Source organism: Dipodomys merriami, unplaced genomic scaffold, assembly GCF_024711535.1.
Source record: "Dipodomys merriami isolate MVZ:Mamm:240054 unplaced genomic scaffold, mDipMer1.0.p SCAF_21, whole genome shotgun sequence".
Taxonomy (NCBI): domain Eukaryota; kingdom Metazoa; phylum Chordata; class Mammalia; order Rodentia; family Heteromyidae; genus Dipodomys; species Dipodomys merriami.
In genome coordinates, this window is record NW_027203493.1 from 31,825,505 (window position 1) to 31,849,805 (window position 24,301).

The 24,301-nt window shown below is 38.6% G+C and overlaps 1 protein-coding gene and 1 pseudogene across 1 annotated transcript in view; one reads left to right on the forward strand and one right to left on the reverse strand.

Moving 5' to 3' along the window:
* LOC138834094 (ras-related protein R-Ras2) overlaps window positions 1–24,301 on the forward strand; it is a 64,693-nt gene that overhangs the window by 34,790 nt on the left and 5,602 nt on the right. Inside the window, exons 2-4 of the mRNA XM_070032848.1 lie at window positions 18,817–18,904; window positions 19,606–19,708; window positions 19,898–20,006. Of these exons, the coding sequence (XP_069888949.1) occupies window positions 18,817–18,904; window positions 19,606–19,708; window positions 19,898–20,006 (300 nt within the window). The remainder of the gene's footprint in view (window positions 1–18,816; window positions 18,905–19,605; window positions 19,709–19,897; window positions 20,007–24,301) is intronic.
* LOC138834104 (NADH dehydrogenase [ubiquinone] 1 alpha subcomplex subunit 7 pseudogene) lies at window positions 20,582–23,677 on the reverse strand (annotated as a pseudogene).

The window sequence follows — 24,301 nt, forward strand, 5'->3', positions numbered from 1 at the left end:
ATGTAGGTTGTTAATATTATGATTTTTATGCTTTTTCTGTGTTTCATATTTCTGTACATATTCTAAATTGAGGACTTAGTTGATATGTAAATTATGATTAGAGACCAGAACAGCTCAGGACCCAAAATGGTCAAGGGAAAGCACCTTGTTGGAAACCCCCACAACAATAAACCTCTCCTTATAGTTCCCTTTGTGTGTTTCCATTATAAGGCTTATGTTAAAATCGGATGAGAATTTCCATTGTAAAAACAAAACCCTTTATTGATCTTATTTGAACAATTTCAGAAAAAGTTTATTGACTTTGTAATACATACTTAGTTTCACATTTTAAGTTAAGAAAAATTCAGAGATGGTCTTTGATTTTTAAAAGTGAGCTTTACAATTTTTTTCATTAAGATCTTTGAATATTCTATTGTGAGGATGTGTTTGTTATATATTTTTTGGTGCTGATACAGTGTGGAGGAGAAGGCTTGAATTCTGGGCCTGGTGCTGTTGCTTAGCATTTTCTGCTCATTGTTGACACCCTTCATCAGTGGAATCACTTCTCTACTTCTGGCTTTTCGCCAACAGTCTCTAGGATTTATCTACCCTGACTAGCTTCAATCTGAAATCCTCAGATTCAGTCTCGTGAGTTGCTGGGTTTGTTTTAAAGAGAAAAAAGTCTTAAAAATAATAAAATTAACCATCTAAGTACAATTTATTTATTTTTATTTGAGACCTACATCAATATGTTGCCAAGGCTTATCTGAGATTCCTGAGCTGAAGTAATTATTTTGCCTCTTCCTTCTCAATAGCTGGAGCCACAGATGTAAGCCCCAATTATACCTGGTCTTTTATTCCTTGGTGATAAATCTTGAAAGGCATTAAATTTTGAAACATTTCCTAAAACTTGTAGATACTTAGAATTATCCAATTCCATTTACACTGTCTCACTTTTTGTGTTTTTATTGCCTGTCCTGGGGCTTAAACTCAGGTCCTGGGCTGTCCTGAGCATTTGTGCTCAAGGTTAGTGTTCTATCACTTAAGACAGCTCTACTTCTGGCTTGTTTTGGTAATTAATTGGAAGTTTTGGTAGTTAAAAACCTCATGGGCTTTCTTGCCCCGGCTGGCTTTGAACTGTGATCTTCAGATCTTAGCCTCCCAAGTAGCTAGCATTACAGAATGTGCCCAGCCACTGGTGCCCAGCCAGTCTCTAGCTCTTGTTTAGAGAACTCTGAATGTGCATGTATCTGTGCAGTATGTTAAACTTTTGGGTACTTTATAGACAGTCTTGTATTTGAATTCTAATAGCTTGTAAGAGTGGACACTTTTTTCCCCCAATGTATTCTTTTGGGATTTATAAACGACATTAAAAAGTAGGGTGGCCAAATTTTATAGGAGAGTTCATAAATTTCCTAAAGCTGTGGTAACTGATTACCTCAAAGTTGATAGCTAAACAAAGGAACTTTGTTGTCTCAGCTCTGGAGGCCAGAGCTCTGAGTTATTGGCAGGGTTTGTTCTGTGAACTCTTGGGAGGAAGCTGTGAAGAGACCAAAAAAAAAAAAAAAAAAAAAAAAAAAAAAAAAAAAAGAAAAAAAAAGAAAAGAAAACCTACATACAGATAGAGATTGATTGAATGTACCTTGAGGGAGAAACAGTTCTCTAATTGCTGGATATAATGCAGTCTTTTTGGAAAGTTTTGTTTAGAGGTGCTTACTTCAATCTCTGCCTTCACATGGCCTTCTTGCTCTCTCTCTTTCCTTTTCTTAGAACCATACCATCATTGGATTTAGAGCCAGAATGTTAACATCTTGAGCTTCTTAATTAGAGCTGCAAAATTGCTATATCCAAATAATGTCATATGGTTACATTTGCAGGTACCAAGGGTTAGGAGTTGGGTAGGTCTTTTAGGGTGCTACTGTTCAACTCACCACAATGACTAACCTCTTCCCAAACTTGCTAATAAGCAAGTGAAAATAGTTTTACTGAATGTAATAGTAGTTATAAGATAGGTCAGCCTATCTATTATGTGTATATAAATGTGATTCAGAATTTAGTTGCATATTTGCTTTCTCTTCATGTGGTTTACAATTGATGTGGCATTTCTTTTGCTATGAAATTAGGCTGAACACATAGCCAAACTATAATTTGTGACTTTAAGTGCTGTGAGCAAGTCATGTGCCATTTTGCTCTTGACTTAAAAAAAGAAAAACATGCTGGGATATTTTTCAAAAATGAATGTTTTTGTGGTTCCTTCTGATATGTCATGTTTGTCCCCAGTTAAAAGATGTAGAATTTAGACACTGATATAGTCTGATTTAAATTTGTATGTCATTAAAAAGATTTCATGAAAATCACAAATTGACATTGGGTGTATGAGGTTAAGTAGTAAAATGTAGTAAGAATGATGTATGGTGTAAACAGACAGAGCCACTTTTAGAGAAATGCTGGCCCAGCCCCCCAGGCATGTGGTTTAAATGAAAACTCTGGTGAAAACATTCTTTCCTTCTTTCTTATCTTAAAATGAAGGTATAGGCTTAATGAAGTTGTTGTAAAAAGTATAGTTGTGCTATAAACACAGCTGTAATATTTGATGCAGTATGTATTCTCTACTTATTGTTTGGATGTTTTATATATTTCAAAAATTGGTTATTTTTATTCTGTTTATATACTCTCTACTAAAATGTATACTCAACCATGGCAGTTTTGTTTTTATTAAGGGCAGTAAGTACTGTACAAAATCTGCTCAATTAAGAAGTTTCATATGTCATGGATACTATTGAAATCTGTACATGGATACTTTTTTAATATCTGTTTATTAGTCTGGCATGTTATCCTTTCATATTTGCCAGTTACCTTTAGGGATACATATATCATTAACACTTTTGCACAATAAGCAACTGTTAAGACACATTTACGTTGTATACCTTTGGTAGTTTATCATGGTAGTTTCCTTCATTCCTGTTTGTGTTTCTGTGAAATAATTGAACACATTAAACAATATATTGCTGAAATAATTTTAAAATATTTATATTTTTCTCTATATTATTTAAAATGCTTTAAATATATTTAAATGTGGTGCTCAGTATATTTAAAACATGGTGAAACTCATACCACAAAAATCTTGAAAGAGTTATTTGAAGTAGTGTGAAGATACTGACAGTTTTGACTGCATCTGTGTGATGGTTCTTGGCTAACCTAATCTCTTTTGGCAGGAAATATTAGAACCCTTCTGGTTCTTACACAACAAGCCTGGGAAGGAAAGCAGCAGCCAATGTAGAATAAGATTATGATACTGGATAAGAAATCAAGAGCTGGGTACTGGTGGCTCATACCTGTAATCCTAGCTACTCAGGAGGCTGAGATCTGAAGATTTTGGTTCGAAGCCAGCCCAGACAGGAAAGTCTGTGACTCTCATCACGACTTAGTCACCAAGAAGCCAGAAGTAGGGCAGAAGCTCAAGTGTTTTGCTCATCTTGAGCAAAACAGCTCAGCACAGCACCAGGACCTGAGTTCAAGCCCCAGGACTAGCACAAATAAAAGAAATAAAGAATTCCTTCCGTCTCTAATGCATGTATTTAACCATAGGGTAGCCCTGTCTCCGTTTGCCTAGGATAGTCCTATTTATTGTACTTGCTGTTCGGCTCTCATTATTAGCATCCCCTTTCAGTCTTAATTTATAAGTAAGTTACGTAGTCACTCAATTTCATCTCTCCGTTTTAATTTCCTTGTCTGATAATAGAGGTAGAATGGCACCTACTACATAGCAAATGCCAGCAAAGTCTGCTGTAATTATTTGATTTATCAGCAACACCATTGATCTTTTCTAGTTTCTTGAAATGCTTTTTTCTCTTGGCCTCCTAGCTGCCTTTTACTCTTTTTCTACTGGCTTTGCTGATGCGTCTGATTTCCTTGCTTGGATGCTCATTTTCCTGACTTCACTTTCCCAGGCATTCCCGTGTCTAGGCCCCAGTCCTCAGCTCTATTTTTTTCCTGTCTGATTCTGTCTTATGACTTAATGCCATCTAATTGCTACTGGCTCCCAACTTTTCTTTCAGTGCCATCTTTTCATTGTAATACAACCTCATTTCTCATAAGTTTCAAATGTTAAAAGAGCATGTACAAAATCACTGTTCATTCTTTTTCTTTTTCTTTGTGCTAGTCCTGGGGCTCGAACTCAAGTTCTCGTGCTGTCTCTAAGCAGTTTTGCTCAAGGGTAGCACTCTACCACTTGAGCTCCTGCTATACTTCTGACTTCTTGGTGACTAATTGGTGATAAGAGTCTCACAGACTTCCCTGTCCAGGCTGACTTCAAAATGCAATCCTTGGCTTTTTGCTTCCTGAGGTGCTAAGATTATAGGTGTGAGTCACTGGCATCCAGCTCACTCTTCATTCTTGTTTTAACTCTACTGCCTCTCTCCTACGAGCCTGCTGTTTTATCCCAATAAGTGGTACCTGTTCCTTCAGTAAATTAGGCCAAAAAAGAAAAAAATCTTGCATGATCTTTTCAGTCCTTACTGAGAGACCCTAAACACATCTAGTTAGTTTGTCAGCAAATCCTGTTGGTCATACACAGATGTGACTGCTTACCTCTCATTCTGCTATCCATTTGTAGGCAGCCACTTTTTCTCTTGTAATTTATTGTAGTAGCTTCTCAAGTATTCTCTCTGTAGTCGCCCTTGACTACCCTTTTAATATAAAAGACAAAACATTTTACTTTTGTCTCACTTTTGGATACTTCTGTATTCTACAAGGGTAACCCCACCTGTCTGTTACTTCATGAACTCAGTTGCTGCTCTCTCTACAGTTTGTTCTATTGTAGCCACATTGCCCTGCTGTTCCTCAAACACATGCTCTCTTTTATTAAGGCTCCCTCTTCTTGGAATGGTCTTCCATTAGATAGCAGCACAGCTTGCTACCAGAGAAGCTTTCTCTGGCCATCTTATAAAGTGTCACATACTGTTATTGCTCGTATACTTTTTTCTTCAGAGTTCGTATAACCTTCTATGTATTAGTATGTGTTTGTTGATGGCCAGCCTTAGAAGAAATTAGAAACTTTGTGAGAGTCTGGGTTTTAGTTCTCTGTTCCTAACACCATGACTGACACATTGTAGGTACCCAGGTAGTATTTGTAGGTTGAGTGGGCTGGTGAGTGAACCTAAGGAAGATTCATGTGGAAGTTTTATGGTTTAGTAGAATGTAGGCTGTGAAAAGTCAGCCCCTTCTAGTTTTATATACCATTCTCTATTCAAGAGATAAGAAATGAAATTGTAGTTTAAGATATTGGTGAGGTAGCAGTAGCGGATGGGAGACAGGGAATAAAAGTGACAGCTAAAGTGAGTTTGTTATCTACCTGCTGTAGTCTGTTTGGAAAGAAAGAGAATTTTTTTTTCTGGTCCTAGGGCTTGAACTCAAGGCCCTGGGTGTACTGCCCCTGAGCCTCTTAGTGCACAAGGCTAGGGCTCTGCCACTTGAGCCACAGCACCACTTCCGGCTGTTTCTGAGTAGTGTATTGGAGATAAGAGTCTCACAGACTTTTCTGCCTGAGCTGGTTTTGAGCCACAACCTTCAGAACTCAGCCTCTCCAGTAGCTAGGATTTCTATAAGCCTCCAGTGCCCACTTGAGAACCAAATACTGAATGCCAGTTTTGAGCTAAGCAGTTGTACTTTTAACATCATTTAGTCTTCATAAAAGCATTTTCAAATAAGAATTATTATATCTGTCTTATTTATTGTTGACAAAATTGAGATTTAAGAGATTAAGCAATATCAAAATCATTGAGCAGTTAAGAGTAGAATATCCAGATCTGACTGACCCAACTTTACTGGTTTCTTAACTTTGTGATACCTGAAGGTAGAGTCTCTGTGCATAGTTCATCTCATGGTGTTGCAAAGTATACAGAAAACAACACCTTATTTCACCACTTCTACGAGCGTTTGAAAGTTGCTCTTGCCTCCTTTGCAGGCAGTCAGTGATGAATGCTCTTTTGCAAATTCTACAGCTAGAAAGTTGCAGTGTTAGAAATTTTAGCTGGGAAGGTGGCTCTGTGGTAGAGCGCTTGCCTTGCATGCGTGAGGCCCTGCGTTCGATTCCTCAGCACCACATAAGCAAAAAGAAAAAAGCTGGAAGTGGCACTGTGGCTCAAGTGGTAGAGTGCCAGCCTTGAGCTGAAGAGCTGAGGGACAGCGCCCAGACCCAGAGTTCAGGCCCCATGACCAGACCTCCCCCTCCCCCCCAAAAAAAGAAATTTTAGCAAAATATCCCACTTAAAATCTGATAGATATGGGCTGGGAAGGTGGCTCAGTGGTAGAGCGCTTGCCTTGCATGCTCGAGGCCCTGGGTTCGATTCCTCAGCACCACATAAGCAAAAAAAGAAAAAAGCCGGAAGTGGTGCTGTGACTCAAGTGGTAGAGTGCTAGCCTTGAGCTGAAGAGCTGAGGGACAGCGCCCAGGCCCAGAGTTCAGGCCCACGACCGGACCCCCCCCCCCCAAAAAAAAAATCAGATAGATACATTTTGATGGTACTGGGGATTGATCTTAGTGCCTTAGGCTTCCTAGGTGGGTACTTAATCACTCGATCCATGCTTCTAGCACTTGATTTTAACCTTGATTGCTTTTAAGGTAGGGTTTTGCTTTAAGCCCTATTCAGCCTGGGCTGTGATACTCCTTGTGTTACTGGTGTAGTGATATCACTACACCCAGCCACTGTGCTCCTTCTGTAGCTTGCATATGTGTGCCACTGTGCCTAGTCATTGAGTGAGGTGGAGTCTGGAGAACTCTTAATGTCTTGGCTGGTCTTGAACAGTGATCCCTTATCCCACTATCTCTGTTCCCAAGTGGCTAGGATTACAAGTTTGTCTCTTTTATTTTTTGGGGGGGGGGTGGGTTTGATGGGTGGGGAGGGTTGGTTGTAGGGCTTGAACTCTGGGCCTGGGCACTCTTCCACTTTGAGCCACAATGCCACTTCTGGTTAATTAAAGAGTCTCATGGACTTTCCTGCCCAGACTGGCTTTGAACTGTGATCCTCAGATCTCATAGGCATGAACCATGGCCTTTGATATTCTTTTTGTGTCTCATAAACTCAAAAATTCTTCACCTGTAAATTATATTTGACATGCTGTATCAATTAAGGCATAATAAAACTACCAAGCTGTAAAATGTCTTTGAGATCATGAAGAACAAATCCCTCATTTATAGCTAAAAGCCAAAAAAGTTGTTCTTATCTAGAGCTGGAACTAGAATCTAGCATTTCTTACTAGTTTATATTTAATATGTCCAATCTTTAAAAAAAAAAACCCTTCTGTTACCCTTTCTATTCAAGTTTCAAATTTCAAAAGCTACCGAAAAGAAAAAAATCTTCTCTCATCTGTGTCTCCCAGCAACCCAGATCTTTTTCCGTATGTAATAGAAGTTAATCTGTTTCTTGTATGTCTTTCCAGAGCTATTTTATTCACCTAAGGCAAATATATAAACTGTGTGTATTTATTTAGCAATATATCTTGTAGATAACGCCATATTAATGCATAAACTCATCCTTGGGGTTTTGTTTGTTTATAGTGTCTGAGATCAAACACAGGGCTCACATGAATGCTGGGCAAGCACTCTACCACTGGGCTAGCCCTCCAGTTTCTGAAGTCATTGTATCCTTTTTTTTTTTTTTTTAAATTTAAAGGTATATTCATATTGAGTGGCCTTGTAAAATAATTTGATTAGCCATCTGCTGAAGGACATTTTAAGATTTTTCTAGTCTTTTAAAGATAATTCAGTAATGAATGTCCTTGCAAATACCACTTTTCATATGTGCAGAGATGTATGTGTAGGATACATTTCTAGCAGTGAAATTGCTGGATCAAAGTGAATCTGTTCTTGTCTTATGTTTTTCATCCAATGCTGAGGATCAAATCCAGGTCTTCAGCACTGGTAGATTGTTTTGCCACTGAGACACAAGGTCAATCCTTGTTGATTTTTATTTTCATTTTAATGTTAACATAATCAGCTTTGTTACCAATGTAGAGATAGAATGTTTCCACTTTGAATGAAACTTTCATAGACAGCTGATGCTCTATACCTTGAGCCATAACTCTAGTTCTGAATGAAATCTCAGTTGCATGTCTTTTCTATTTGAACATAGCTGTTCATAATTAAACAATTCACTTACTTCAAGGGGGAGCAATATGGTTTTATTTTTAAAGTAGTGTGGGCTTTGGTGTTAATATGGAAAGGAAAGTTAAATAAAGTATAAAAGAAATATTTCTTTGAATTCAGACCTGGTTTGTACTTTGGTTTTATCAACCTGATGATTTTGTGACTTTGTTGAGGCTCAGTGGTCTCAACTGTAACATGGTTCAGATAATACTAGTTCTCTTTTGATTCTTAGACCTGTTGTCTCCTAACTCCAGTATGCAATTGTATGGATAAACCATACATTTTGACTGTTATGAGTAATGCTTATTATACTGTAATGCTTTATTATGGATAATATATTGCCAGTCTGGATATAGTTAATTAGAATTCTGGAGAATCACTGGGCATGGTGGTGCAGGCTTATGATCTCATTTATTTGGGAGGAAATAGTAAGAATATTGAAACAGAAGGCTACCTGGGAAAGCATGAGACCGTATCAGAACACATTGTCTTAGGATCTTAGGGGTATGACTGAAAAAGTAATTATGGAGAATTGGTGGCTAAAGGGACTTGGGGTCCATGGTTGAGATTTAAGAACTATGTCCTAATTGATGGCAGGAGGATTTTGTAAGAATGGGATAAAGTACAAATGGTATCTGTTAAGGGATTTGTTTCCAGAATATATAAAGTATTCTTATATTCAACAAAAAAGACAACAACCCAGTTTAAATTGGGCAGTGATTAGAATAGACAGATCTGAAAAGTATATAGACAAGTAGTCAGTAAATAAAAAGATATTCAACAGGTTATTAGGGAAATGCAAATCAAAACTGCCACATATACCCACTTAGAATGGCTGTAGTCAGGAAAACAGGTGTTTAATGATAGACATAGGTGAGGAGAATGGAGAAATTGGAACTCAAAGCTAAGTGTGAAGGTAAGATGATAACAGCCTTGTTGGAAAACAGCAACAGTTCTGTAGAAAGTTAAAACAAAATCAGCAGATGGTCTAACAGTTCTACTACTGGCTATATACCTAAGAAAAGTGAAAGTATATGTTCACATAAAATCTTGTATATGAAAATACATTGTCCTAATAGCCAAAATGTGCAGTCTGTCTGCTAATTGATAAACATATAAATATGATATAGTTTATACATACAATGGATAAAAGAAATGAGATGGTTGTGAACTAGGATTGCCCTTGAAAATGTAAAGACTATGTACAGTGTGATTCCATTTATATGAAATGCCTGGAATAGCAAGCTTATAGAGACAGAAAGTAGATGAGTAGTTTAGTGGCTCAAGTGCTGGGGATGGGAATGGGGAAATGGGGAAATGACTGCTAATAGGTGTGAGATTCCTTTTTGCTGTGGTAGGTGAAAACTTTCTGGAATTAAATGGTATTGACACAATCATGCAGATTGAATCGTGGACTTCAAAATCAATGAAGTTTGTGATATATGCATTATATCTCTATTATGCTCTTAAATACAAAGAAAAATGAGGCCTTGCTTTTAGGAAGGACTTAGATTAATGAAGACATTGTTACTATAAGAAAATATTTCAGGAGGGAAGGGAGCCCAATTGTAAGAGCTAACTTTGAGGAAATAAGGCAGAAAAGACCTGGACATACTAGAGTTTGGCAGTACATTAGAAGCAATATCATTATCATAATATTATGTCAAGATCCAGTGATTAATAAAGCTAACAGTACTGAGAGTATATCTGTTCTGGCTCTGAGAACCCAGGGACCCCAGTGTGGGAGGTTCCTGGAAGGGACATTGAGGTAGAGCCCAGACTAAGCCTGGAGAGTTGTGCCCTGGAAGTCAGAGACTGTCTTATCCACCTAAAGTGTACCACAGAGATCAGCATTATACTGGACAGGCAGCTGTGGTCCACATAAGATGAAGGTAAGGCAGGCTAGGTAGGAAGGGCAAGGAGAGCAAGGTTTCCAAGGAAGGAACTGAAATACACAGGAAGACTTGGCCATGGTATGAAAGAGGATGTAACCGAATTTATTCATCTTGTGGAATGGTTTGAGGCATTTGTTAATGTTCATATGTCACACACAGGTAGACAAAGGTAAGTCTCCCTATTTCATATAAGCATTTCTTTTTCCTTCTTTCTTCTGCCCTCTACTGTGCAGCCCAGGCTGGTCCCAAACATGATCCTCCTGCTACAGCCTCCTGAAATGCTAGGATTACAGGTGCACATTACCAAACCTGGGGTTAAAGTTGTTGTCCCCCCCCCCCCTTTTGGTGTCTGTCAGTCATGGGGATTGAGCTCAGGGCCTGGATGCTCTCTCAGCTTTTTTGCTCAAGGCTATAACACTCTACCACTTTGAGCCATAGTGCTACTTCCAATTTTTTGAGTGGTTATTTGGAGATAAGAGTCTCACAGGGACTTTTCTGCCCAGGCTGGCTTTGAGCTCCTCAGATCTCAGCCTTCCGAGTAGCTAGGATTATAGGTGTAGTCACTGGTGCCTGGCTAAAATTTCTTCTTCTTCTTTTTCTTCTTCTTTCTTCTTCTACTTCTTCTTCTTCTTCTTCTTCTTCTTCTTCTTCTTCTTCTTCTTCTTCTTCTTCTTCTTCTTCTTCTTCTTCTTCTTCTTCTTCTTCTTCTTCTTCTTCTTCTTCTTCTCCTCCTCCTCCTCCTCCTCCTCCTCCTCCTCCTCCTCCTCCTCCTCCTCCTCCTCCTCCTCCTCCTCCTCCTCCTCCCCCTCCCCCTCCCCCTCCCCCTCCCCCTCCTCCTTCCCCTCCCCCTCCTCCTCCTCATTTTGCTGGTCATGGGACCTGAACTCTGGACCTGTGCGCTGTCCCTCAGCTCTTCAACTCAAGACTAGCATTCTACCACTGGAGCCGGTGTGCCACTTCTGGCTTTTTCTGCTTATGTGGTGCTGAGGAATTGAACCCAAGGCTTCATGCATGCAAAGCAAGCACTCTACCACTGAACCACCTTCCCAGCCCCTAAAATTAATTTTTAAAACCTTACTTAAATTTTATATAGCGTATTAAACTACAAATAATAATTGGGGTGAAAGTAGCCATGAGAGCAACAAATATTTAATAGGTCAAGGTCTTGTTGCTAATTTTTAAACTCCGTTGTTAAGAACTTAAAATGTTTGGGTGATCTTGTATACTCAACAGATTTGTGGAAGAGTTGTGGAGGGAGGGGAGAAAACAAAAGGAAAATCTTCATTTCTTCTTTTCCTTTGAAGCCTGTGAGTTTGGAAGAATAAAGGTAGTAAAGAATAAGCAAAGGGAGCTGACATTGTAAAATGGCTTAGAGTATTGCTTTTCTAAGAGTAAGCTTTGGTTCATTGGTTGCAATGTGTTCTAACACTGATAGGGTGAGATTTATCTTTCCTGAGGCAATTGTAAATGTTAATTTGGGAGTGGAAGGAACAGTGGGAAGTGAGGGAGGTGTTACATGTTTTTGTTATTTACTTATTTATTAATGTACTGGCTCTGGGGCTTGAACACAGGGGCTGGGCACTCTTCCTGAACTTTTTTTTGCTCAAGGCTAGCTTGAGCCAAAGTTCTACTTCTGGCATTTTGGTGGTTAATTGGAGATGTAAGAGTCTCACCAACTTTCCTGGTTTCAAATAATGATTCTCAGATCTCAGTCTCCTGAGTAGCCAGGTTAATATGCATAAGCCACCAACCAGGGGTAGGTATTTTTAGACATAGAAATGGGCTAAAGGCAGGAGGAATGTGATTGTGAGAAGTGAGGGCAGGTTGAAGTTAGGCAGGCTGAGTGTCCAAAGACAAATTTTCCTCTTGGTAAGTCTTTCTTTTTTTGTTCTGTACTCTGGAAAAGGAAACAAATTCTCTTCCTGTTTCTTCTTGGGCCAGATGGCTGTCTGTCCCTCCTTCAAAATTTAGCACTTTACGCCAATACTGGCCATATGTCAATGGTAGCTCTTATAGTCTGGCCATTATATACAACCACAATTTAGAGAAAACATTTTACTGGGAAAATGAGTAACAACTAATTGACTTAGAAACACACTTTGATAGAACCAACTGTGCTTTGGTTGGTGGTATTCCAGGTCCATTCATCTGCTACCACATGCTTTGCAGCGAGTTGTGGTTGTGAGAACTGAACTTGCACAGAAGCCCAGTGAAAGGCACAGGGTTGTGTTAGGCCATCTGAGACAATCAGCAATATTGACCAAAGGCCTCAGAAGATTACGTTCAAAAGAAAAAAAAAAACAACTAAAAGGATTACTAGATTTAGAGTAGCATTTATTACTGCATGAAGAATGCTGGGCATAAATTTTGAAGATCTCTGTAACTATAAATGTTTAATAACATTTTGAGTTATGAAAAATAATGTACTTGAGCTAGGAATATCAAGCTTATAGGAAGCATTTGACATGTTGGAAGCAACAGCTGTTGTTAAAAGTGACACAAGTAGAGCCCAGCTCTGCCCACAGCTGCCTGAAGTTGTTGCAGTCTTCTCTAAAGTTACCAGAGGAATTTACACTGCTCTTGTTTTAGAAGAGAAGAGACTGAGGATAGCTAAGCACCTTACTGTGCTTGGGACTAATTCCTAACCCCATTATGATCTTCATATTTTTTGGTTTCCTAACAGTTGATATTTTGGATTCTATCTGCAAGATAACATGTAGTTTAACTCCAGAAAAGTTCTAAAATGCACAGCAAGCGCTGGTCTGGGGGCTTAATCTCAAAGCCAGGCTTCTTTGCTCAAGGCTAGCATGCTATCACTTGAGCCATAGCTTCACTTCTGACTTTTTGGTGGTTAATTGGAGGGAAGAGTCTCACAGACTTTTTCACCCAGGGGGGCTGGCTTTGAACTGCCACCCTTTGATCTCAGCCTCAGATCTTAGCCATATCTGGTTGGTTATATCATGAGAAGTATGACAGGATTTGAACTGGAACTCTTATTTAGTTTTGTTGAAGTCCCAATGAAAGAGTAAAATAGAAGGTCTTAGTTATCCTTATTCTAAGGATAACTAAGGATTTGCACAGAGGAGTTGCTTTTACACACTTACTCTGGAGATCGATGTTCAGAATGAACACCCAGTTCCAGCTGTTGAGGTGAATGGACTATCTGTGTTCTGATGAACATGTTGTTGGAGAGCTATTGTCCTTTTCTGTCTCTATACATAGGACAGGAGAGTTCTTCATTTGGGCCAGATAATAGGAAGGGGCATTGTGTGACTCCTAATCCTGAGGCAGCTAAGCACAGCGAAAGAAGAGGTGAATATTAGTTATCAGTCCTCATTTGGGAAGGCAGATGGTCCTAGCTTCAAGCCAACTAGAAAGCATATAGTGTATAGAAGGCCACCAAAAAGATGACGTGAGCCAGGGGAAAAAACCCATGAAAAGCTTACTAAATCCAGTGCTGGTGTTGTGCATGGCCAGGTTCTTTCTTTCAAGGCCTTAGAATTTTAGGTCACAGATTCCTACCTTGGGGTTTCTCACTGGACACACTCAGACTTGTCATAAGAAAGTTAACCTTTTGAAAGTTAACCTTCCTCATTAACTCCTCTTATTCTTTCTTTTTTTTCACATTTTTTAAAATTTAATTTTACTTGTGAACATACTGTACAGAGGGGTTACAATTACATGGGCAGGAAAATGCGTACATTTCTTACCAAGTATTGCACCCTCCTCCTTTGGTTTACCCTTCACATCCCTTCCCAGCCTCCCCCCTCCCCCCCAATCCCAATCCTTCTCCTTCCTCCCCTCCCCCCTCTTATTCTTTCTTTTAACCCCCCCTCCCCTTAGCTCTTCTTACTCCTTTATTTCCCAGATGAAGGGGAGCTGAGGAGCTGCAGAATTAAGAGGAGAGATGGAAGGAAGGTAAAGACTTCCCCTCCCCAGTTTCATTCCTGTCAGGTCAACCTAGAACCCAAGAAGAAGATTCACTATGATTAAGATAATGCACTACACATTTTTTTCTTTTTGTCTGTTTTGTTAGTGGTGCTAGGATTTGAACTCAGAGTCTTGGCTCTTGATAAGTAGGCACTCCACCACTTGAATAGTTTTTGCTGTAGTTACTTTTTGGATAAAGTCTCTGATTTTAGCTTGGGGCTGGCTTTAGACTGAGATTCTTGTCCTCTCAGCCTCCCAAGAATTGCAGGTTGAGCCATTGCATGAGCCATTGCATCTGGCCAGAAATTTTGAAGTCTGTCATAGTTTTAATGATGAATAGTTTCCTTCCTTCCTTTCTGCCTGCCTTCCTTCCTTTCTTTTCTTTCCTTTCTCTCTCCTTCCTCCCTCCCTCTCTTCCTCCCTCCCTCCCTCCCTCTTTCTCTCCCTTTATCCCTCTTTCCTTTCTCCCCCTCTTTCTTTCTCTCCTTCCTTCCTTCCTTCCTTCCTTCCTTCCTTCCTTCCTTCCTTCCTTCCTTCCTCCCTTCCTCCCTCCCTCTCTCCCTCTCTCCCTCCCTCCCTCTCTCTCTCTCTTTCTTTCTTTCTTTCTTTCTTTCTTTCTTTGTTTGTTTCTTTGTTTCTTTGTTTCTTTCTTTCTTTCTTTCTTTCTCCCTTTCCCTCTTTCTCCCTTTCCCTCTTTCTCTTTCTCCCTTTCCCTTTCCCTTTCTTCACTATTTTTTTCTTTTGCAGTGCTAGTCATGCAACCCAGGGCCTTGAACATACTGGGAAAGTACTATATTGCTAAGCTACATCCCCACCTCAGAGTAAGAGAATATTAAGACGAGAACTTACCGAGATTGTTTGCTGGTGAACTGTTGAAGGCTGTGTGGAGACAGAAGGATAGGATCGAACATTATTGGCTCAACTGTGTAATCTACTGAATTTCAAACTCCATCTATAGTATATTAACTTTTCACAGTAGTAGGAAGAACTATGAATTACTATTTCCATCCTACTGACAGACCGAAGCTCAAGCAGGTTAAATGAGCTGCTCCAGTTTCCCACAGCTAGTACAAGTGGTAGATCTGTATCCTGGCCTTCTCTAAGTTAAACTTCAGTCTCTTCCCTCTTCTCTTCTCTTTCTTTGATGTTCCCTTGATGGCTTTGCATACTGTGAGATCTGGGTAGGGCAGGAATGGGATAACCTCAGAGGAGTTAAGAGTGCTGCACAGCAGCCACTAAAGATTTAAGTCACTCCTCAAGTCCTAGAGGTGACTTTATATGTCCCACAAATCCTAGAGGTGACTTTATATGTCCCTTCTTCCTCCTCCAAGTTGCTATAATTCTCTACATCTACTGTCTGGAAGGTTTCCTTTCTGTAATCTTCCTTCGCTGCCACACCTAACGTGGGCATTGGAAGAATTCAAACAGCCAGCAAGTAAGCTAGCAAGTGGGGTGACATCTGGATTTGAATTTTAGGTCTCTGACTCTAGACCCCTATATTTTCTTCTTATCATGGTGCTTGCAGAAACAAATGTGTCTATTTGTAGAAAGTAAGCCTTTAGGATAACTCATGTTTTCATTCTGTTATGGTTTGAAAAAGAAAACGTGTTTTTGTGGCTAGAGGAGATAATAGGAAGTACCAATTTGTGGTGGAGGAAGGCAGAGAGAATCACAGAATCTAGGCTCTTGAATGTCTCCTGATCTGATCTTTACAGTGGGGGTATGGAGTAAGCCAAGCTCAAGCTCAAGGAGGCAAGCAGGAATTTATTAAGAAACAAGTTCCTTATTTTTTCAAGATATTTTGATTCACTTCCTAGGACTAAGAATTGTTAGAATATGAGCCTAGGGTCAGATCTGAATTTAAATTGCAGTTCTACTTATGAGCTGGATGGACTTGATTTTATTTGATGGTAGTTCTCTGCCTCATTTTTTTTAAAAAAGCCTTCAGAAGAGAAGGCTTATTAGAAGGGCCATTATGAGAAAATATATTTATCAAGTAATGTGTGTAGTACTAAAATGAACCTGTCATAATAAATGATCAGTACTCAGTGTCTACTGTTATTGTGGAGGATATGTGACTTGTAGAGCAATGAAGAGGAAAAATACACCTTACTCCTGAGAGGTGCAGACATAAAACTGAAGATGCCCAGACACTGCCAGTTTAAATCCTGGTTCTGCCAGAGATTTTGATGTAGAAGCTCTGGGCATGTCACTCTAATTCTCTGGCGTAGTCCCTACTATACTATCAAAGAGCGTATATTATCATTGGGGAGAGGGAGAAATGGACAATGAAAGTAAAAACACCAACCCATATGTGTTGTCAAGAGAGAAAGAGGGAGAGAAGAGACGAGCCTAGAAAACATTCTGAGCAAGAGAAAAACAGGCTTTTCTAGGTCATTTGATCTTGAGTAAGGCGAGTGAAAGCTGAGGATCAACAAAGGATCTCTTATCCTCTTTTCTTGATTTGACTCTCTGTAGTTCTTACAGTGTACAACATTAAAAAAATCATTTAAATGTAAAATTTGTCCAATATATGCAAAAGTTCCAAGATGAGTATAACATCCCCTCCCCCATATATTTACCAGATTTAATAGTTGGCAAGAGTTTCCCCACTTCTTTCATCTATAGATTCCTAAGAATTTCCTGAAGATGGTCTGGTTTCAGAAACACCTAGTGTTTGTTTACTACCTCACATCTAGCTTCCTGTCCTTTTTTGATGTTTAGATTCACTGTTTACCAGATGCTCCAATGAATTCTCCCAGAGTGTAGATCAGACACCTCCCTGTGGTAGTGCTTGGGAACTGCACTTTAACCCACAGCTTGGTGCCAGGAAAAAGTGGGTTGCTACTCCTGTCCATTAAATGCGGAAGGGCACCATTTTCTTCTCCTTTTCCCTCTTTTCCTCCTTAACACAGTATCTTTGAATAGTAAAGTATTTTACTGGAAGTTCTCTTGGAGAACAAGCAGAGCGTATCTGGCAGTCTAATGTGCGATCCTGCCTCCTTATTACAACATAATACTCTTGTACTTATTCAGGGCTTTTGACAGCCTTATACAGACCAGGTTTTTATCAGTGCAAATATCTCGCTGCCTGATAGGATAGCCTTCTTCAAATCCAAACTAAAGAGACTGAATTGTCCTTCATATGACCTGGGAAGTACATGTCCTTTCATGTGTTATTAGGAAAGCAGAGTTTTTCTCCCACCTTCCCCTTTGGGTCATCCTATTTTCCTGAGCTTCTGTGGTCTCTAGCTCAAATCATCACCCCACTTTTTCTCTGCTACATACATCCTTTTTAGACTGGTAACGGTTTCCAGTTTCAGGAGATAGGGAGGATGGAGATAGAGCTGTATACCTGTGGATCTGTATATCTAGCTAATTATGTTTGAAAGGAATGTATTTAAAGATTCCATGTGTGAGTGTAGTGTTAACCTTTTAAATTTTATTGCCTTTGTGAGCAAGCAGAACCAGCACTTTTTTTTTCCCTTGTTTTGTTATTTGGCTGCTACACAGTGACAAGAAGTATCAGGTTTGTTGCAAAGAAACATATCTTAAACTAATCTTAAAAGTATAAGTAGCAGGCTTTATCCAGCTGACATGGTAAGGTAATGCAGTTTTATGTTGTTTAGAGCAGCGAGTACAAAGAATATTGTTTTTGGTTGTATTTACCTTTTGAAGGGTCATGCGTGCCAACAAAGAAATTCAGTGTTGTTTTGATACCTAGTTATTTTAAATGCTGCTGGGGTGGTTAGATGGGCTCCAACTAAATGCTACTGCTGTTAGCAATGATTCATTTAAAAAATTTGTTGAATAACTCATGCATTTAAATGAAACTAGCCAGATGGTAATAGGATTATGGATGAATCCTGTGATTAAGGTTTTTCTAAAATATAAGTAAAATGAGAAACTTGTCCTTCCAAAGTAAAATAAATACGTAAAGCCATGGTAGCAGGCAGATTAATATCCTTCCTTTTCCCTCCTGACAATAAGGATTTCTTTATTGTTCTGTTCAGAGCATCTACATTTAACTAGCTTTCTGAACAGAGGTTACTGAGCCAAGGAGGATCACTTAGGCTGTGTCCCTAGAGCCAGTCCCTGCTCCCTCTGACTTAATGAATGGTTAACACTTTTGTTAAATGGCTAACACCTTTGTTGCTCCTTCCCTATATTGAGCTGTCTTTATCCAAGTCATTGGTTTGTAATGAGCCAGTGGGAAATAGGTTTTAGGAACTCATCCTTTAGTGTAGAGCAAAGGAAATTCGCAGAACAGAAGGACCATGTCCCTAAGAATTACAGAAATAATTAGGTAAGAATGGAGAAATAATTTCTCTCAGATTATTCTTTTATTTTTAATCCTTTGTGGAAATTGTGATACCTTTCTTGTGATGATTTACAAGAAGGTAATTAGTTCCCTAAGTCACTGAACATTCAGATTACTACAGACTAAATAATCCTGAAATGTGATTTCTTTATTGTAATACATAAAACAGATGAAAGGGAAGCAAAGAATGAGAAAAGAAGGCAGGGGATGGAATGTAATAGGCCGCTTTTGGTAATCTCCATTTCTTTGTTTTGGTTCTTATCAGATTTGAATGGGTCTAAAATACTTCTATTTTTTCCCCTAGATCTCTCCATTTCCAGATTCTCATGTTTAATTATGAAAAATTATAGTAGATTCTTTGCAGTCTTATTGCATATTTCTGATACAGAGGTGGTGCTCGGAATATAGTTCCTTTCTTAGGAAATTAACACAGTAGGATAAACCCTAATCTAACAAAAACACTTTAATTTGATCTGATAAGTGGAATTTGACAACGTTTGGTATGTAAGTAGGCAAGTAAACCAAATTAAATTTTTTTTTTACAGTCTTATTTTGTAACAGATTATGATCCAACCATTGAAGATTCCTACACAAAGCAGTGTGTGATAGATGACAGAGCAGCCCGGCTAGATAGTAAGTAACCTTAGTTCACATCCTGTTTTTAAAGTTATCTGTGAGGTCTGACTAGGTTAAATAGTATAATTAAAATATAAGCCTGCCTGTATTTGGTTGTGTGTGTATGTGTGTGTTGTGTGTATGTGTGTGTGTGTGGGGGGTAATGGAAATTGAATTCAGGGCCTTCATGCATGGCACAGAAGCTTTAAGAACTAGTGTGCTGGCTAAACATTCTACAACGGAGTGGAAGAGAACTCTATTTATTCTCTTAAGTTGTACAGTTCTTTTATTCAGAGAGATCAAGAAATACATTAGCACCTATGATAACTAAAGCATTTTGTGTGTGGTTGAGGGCAGAGGGTAACAAATTACAATTTCTTATTTGAATTTACAGGTACCTTTTTCAGTTCTTTAAATGGAAGGGATAAATATCCTAGTGACTTAGTTTATCTGATTCCATCTGCCTAGATTGTGTTTGGTATTTTTAATCTTGTAATTGGTATGCTAATATATTCTAACCACAAAATCAATCTGTGCTATTGAAGATAAGTTCTGAAACCCTTAGACTATGTTTGCCTGGTGTTAAGAGTAGTTTTAAGAGAAGAATGGTGTTTCTTCTTGTACCAAGTAGCAGGCTCTGCAGAGGACCCCATCCATGGGTACACCCTTCAGAGGAAGCAGTGGATAAAAACATTAACAGGATTCCCTTTTTCTTTTAGTTTTGGACACTGCTGGACAAGAAGAGTTTGGAGCCATGAGGGAACAGTATATGAGAACTGGTGAGGGCTTCCTGTTGGTCTTTTCAGTCACAGACAGAGGCAGGTTGGTATCAGTGTTAAAATATAGTAGGCCACTCATCTTGTTTAGATCACTAATACTGTTTTGTTGAATTGGGGTTTTGTTGTTATAGAAAAATAATAAAATATTACGAAAGTAATAAAGTATTAAAAAGAGCACAGAACTTGTGGAATTCTGATTCATGGCAAGATTGATTTTCTTTTTCTTTTTAAGTTTTGAAGAAATCTATAAGTTTCAAAGACAGATTCTCAGAGTAAAAGATCGTGATGAGTTTCCAATGATTTTAATTGGCAATAAAGCAGACTTGGACCATCAAAGACAGGTAAGAAGGAATTTCCCTGTTGGGAATCTAAAACAATGTGTTTAATGTAATAGCAGAAAGTCCCAACATGGAAAATACCCATGTTACTTGTCACTTAGTTTAATTAGATAATCTTAAAGTTTTGCCTAAATGCTTAATTTATTTACTGTCAATTCAGAATTACCTTCAGGTTAAAAAAATACATTTATATCTATGAAAAAATGTATAACTATATACAATGTATCATATAAGTGTAAAAACATAAATATACATATATTTCTATATAAATAAAATATAAATATAAATTTATTACTTTTTTTTCTGATGTTAAAACTAGAGCTTGAATTCAGGACAGCACTCACACTTGACCATTTTGCTCACAGCTGGTACTCTACCCCATGAGCCATACCTTCAGTTCCTGAAATGTCCTTAAGAGAAAAATCATAGCATTTGGATTTTTCATTTTCATTTCTTTTTTAAAGCGATATAGTCACATGTATTTGTTATAAATTAGGTCACATTCTCCCCAGAGAAAATCCAGGGGGGTAAAGCAGTCAGGTGGTCCTGGGGCCATGGCCAGGTGGCCTGGCGCATAGTCACAGGTAAGACTGGTCCCTGGATAGCTCCCACTTCTTCACAGGAGGAGCGGGGGTTATGGCCTTCTTCTCTGGCTTCAGCCTCGGAGCTCTCTGCCATTTTGCCTGCCACCAGCATCTTCTGGGCGATCAGACAATGGATGGGGGTAAGACTTCCCGGCGGCCATCAGGAGTGCAATAGTAATTGTTGGAGAGCTTGTGGCTGGGGCCCCCAGAGCTTGGGAGGCAGCTGAGTCCACTTGGCGATCTCCTGGGAGCGCAGCTGCAGCATCACCTGCAGGTTTAGCCGGGATGCCCAGTTCCTCAGTCTCTGAATAATGGTGTAGCAGGAGCCATCTTTTTCTGGATTTTTCTTTTCTTATCTTTTCTTTCTTTTTTTTTTTTTTTTTTTGGGTCCAATTGTGGGGCCTGAACTCTGGGCCTGGGCACTGTCCCTCAGCTCTTCAGCTCAAGGCTAGCACTCTACCACTTGAGTCACAGCGCCACTTCCGGCTTATTTTCTTTTTGCTTATGTGGTGCTGAGGAATCGAGCCCAGGGCCTCAAGCATGCAAGGCAAGCGCTCTACCACTGAGCCACCTTCCCAGCCCTTTTTCTGGATTTTTCTTATGCCTAACCAATAACTGATGTTTTTACAAAAGTTCTTCACATTGGCAGTTCCAATACCAGTAACTTTCAAATAAGAAATTGTTTAATATTTAGTTGCATGCTAGCTTATTCTTTTACTCAGTTACTTAGTTGCAGGCAAGTTTATTCACTTTTGCCTCTTATTAAACTGAAATTTAAAGTTTTGGGCTGGGTACTGGTGGCTCACACTAGCTCTTTTAATACTTGCTACTCAGGAGGCTGAGATCTGAATATCACAGTTTGAAGCCAACCTGGGCAGGAGGGTCCCTGAAACTCTTACCTTCAATTAACCACTAAAAAATAAAAGAATAAAAAAAATCTGAAAGTGGAGTTGTGGTACAACTAGTAGAGTGCTGGTCTTGGGTAAAAGAGCTCAGGGACAGTGCTCAAGCCCTGAGTTCAAGCCCAGGGACAGGCATACACACACTTAAAGAATAATATATATATCACTCATCTTTTGGTAGAGGAAGGGAACAAAGTCAGTCAATGTGGGCCCTATGTTATTTGGGAATTATTTATTTATTTTTATTTCTTTTAGGTCTTTGGGTTTTACTCCGCATCTGAAATTTATTATTTTATTTTTAGACTGATGGTGGTGTGGCTTGAACTCTTCCTCATGCTCTCACTTGGCTTTTTCACTAATGTCTGGTGCTGTACCACTTGAGCCACACCTATACTTCTGTTTTTTTTTGCTGGGCATAAAAAGAGTTCTGTAGAATTTGAATGGTTTAGTGTTATTACCCATCTAGTCCCTTACCGAGAGAGATTGCTCATTTGTTTCTCCTGTCAAAGATGTAGAAAGGATATATAAACAAATAATTTACTTGACCTTGCTAAAATTATGTAAGTAGGTAAATTTGATAGCCATTGATTCTGAAGTTTAATTTGGACTCTGGATTTCATGATATATCTGATTTTAAGTTCCTTGTCCTTTATAGCTATCCTGTATAGAGATAAAGTATATTTGATTTTGTGTGTGTGTGTGTGTGTGTGTGTGTGTGTGTGTGTGTTTGCTTGTCACATCTCTCTCTCACCTTAGTCGCCCTGTCTACTTTCTTCCTTGTTAGTTGCTTAATTGCTAATGGTCCTCATTAATTTGGTAAAGGTACCTATTATTGTTTCACTAATAGATATTTATTATCGACCCAGTCACCTCTTACCTTTTAGTACTTTGGTATAGTTTGTCCCTTCCAACTTCCTGGGGAAAAGAGCTCTATTCCTTTAAAGAAAGTAGGATGCTCCAGACTTCCCTGACTGAACCTTGTGTGGCTCTAAAAGATTTGTAAGACATTGAGTATAGATACCATGAAGACTTCTCAGTTTTGACTGGTCAGTTGTGTTGTACATTAGCCCATAAAACAAAAATTAGCACTTCATAAATACTTGTTGAATAAATGAATAGTTACCACTTAGTCCAGAGATAGTGTTACCATGATTCTTCCTTTATAATAGATATTTTTGAAAAAAAGTTTGCTTTTGCAAATTTAATTAACATGAGATATCCTTGCGTGTTTCAAGTGTAGTTTATTGATAAATCCAGTTTGCTTAGATCAAATTACTCTTTACCATTCCCATTTTGCTTTCCTCTCTTTGGAACTGTATAGGATGAACTCATATTTATTGTGGATTTTTGCTAATGTTAAATTTTGCCTTAGAAAAGAATTCCATTGGGAGTTTCTAAACCTAAGTCTGCGTTTGATGCAACAGGTTTACTGGGAATATTTAAAACAATTCTGTGTAGAACTCAGACCTGCTAAATCAGAATATCAAAATACTGAAGGGATGTAGCTTCATATTTACAGAGTTGCCTGGATTGAGAAGCCACTAGGAAATACTTGTTTGTGTAGTTTTCAGCTTTTTGATTTCTGGCTTCATCATGGTATGGTTTTGTTTGATGTGTTGCTCCTTCTATTGCTTTGGTGGTTGGTACCAATGCTATTTCTATTTCTTAGTTAAAAGTATATTCTACCAGTCAACTCAAAAGTGACTTTATATGTGATTAGAGATCTCGTGACTAGAAATGTGTATATAAGCTCTGATGACTATAATTTCTGGAAGACAGTAATGTGAACCAGGCTTTAAATATAAATAAATGGCTGGTGCTGGTGGCTCACACCTACAGTCTAGCTATTCAGGAGGCTGAGATCTGAAGATCATGGTTCAAAGGCAGCCAAGACAGAAAAGTCCCATGAGAATCTTACTTCCAATTAATCACAGAAAAAATCAGAAGTGGCACTGTGGCTCAAGTGGTAGACTGCTAGCCTTGAGCAAAAAGGAGCTCAGAGACTGCACCCAAGTCCCAGGACCAGCCAAAAACAACAAAACAAAACAACCCCCGCCAAAAAAAACCCTACTTTACCAGTGGGATTTTTAAATCATCTACACCACAAAAACCACTAATATTTCTGCTATACAAAGAAGTTATTTGTTTTACTTTGTAAGTACTTCTTTATCTGAATTATATCATACATGATGGGTAGTGCAAGGTAGCTTTTTGGGGAATAATTCCTAGACTTGGCCTTGAACTTAACGTCCTCCTGTCTTAACCTCCTGAGTGCTGAGATTATAGTTACTATGCTTCTAAGCAAAAATTCTTCCTTTTCCTTCTCTTCTTTTCTGTTCAGGGCCTCTTCAAATAAAATTTACATTAATATATTTAATTTGAGATTGTATTAAAACCGAACATGTTTATTCTTCCTATTTTTTATTATTAACTTTAGGGTATATATGAATATATATTTATATTTAAATCAGTCATACCCTTCTTAACATGTATTTACTTTGTTATCTGCTATGTAGTCTTAAGCTTTGAGTATATATAGACAAACATACCATATTTATTAGCCTCAGAGGATATTTTGAAGTGGTGAGAGAATGAGAGGACAAAACTAAAAATGGTTTAATGATAAAAGTTTTGTCAGTGGTCACCTTAGAGTATGACAGGAGTTCTGGGAAACTATTTGTAAAATAGCATCAATACTAGGAGAAAATTTCCTAGTTCTTGAGTTTTGAAAGGCTACCGAACTAAGAAACTAGGAGTATAGAGTTGAAAGGGAATGGCATCCTAGAAAGTAGGAACAGAATCGGTAACAACA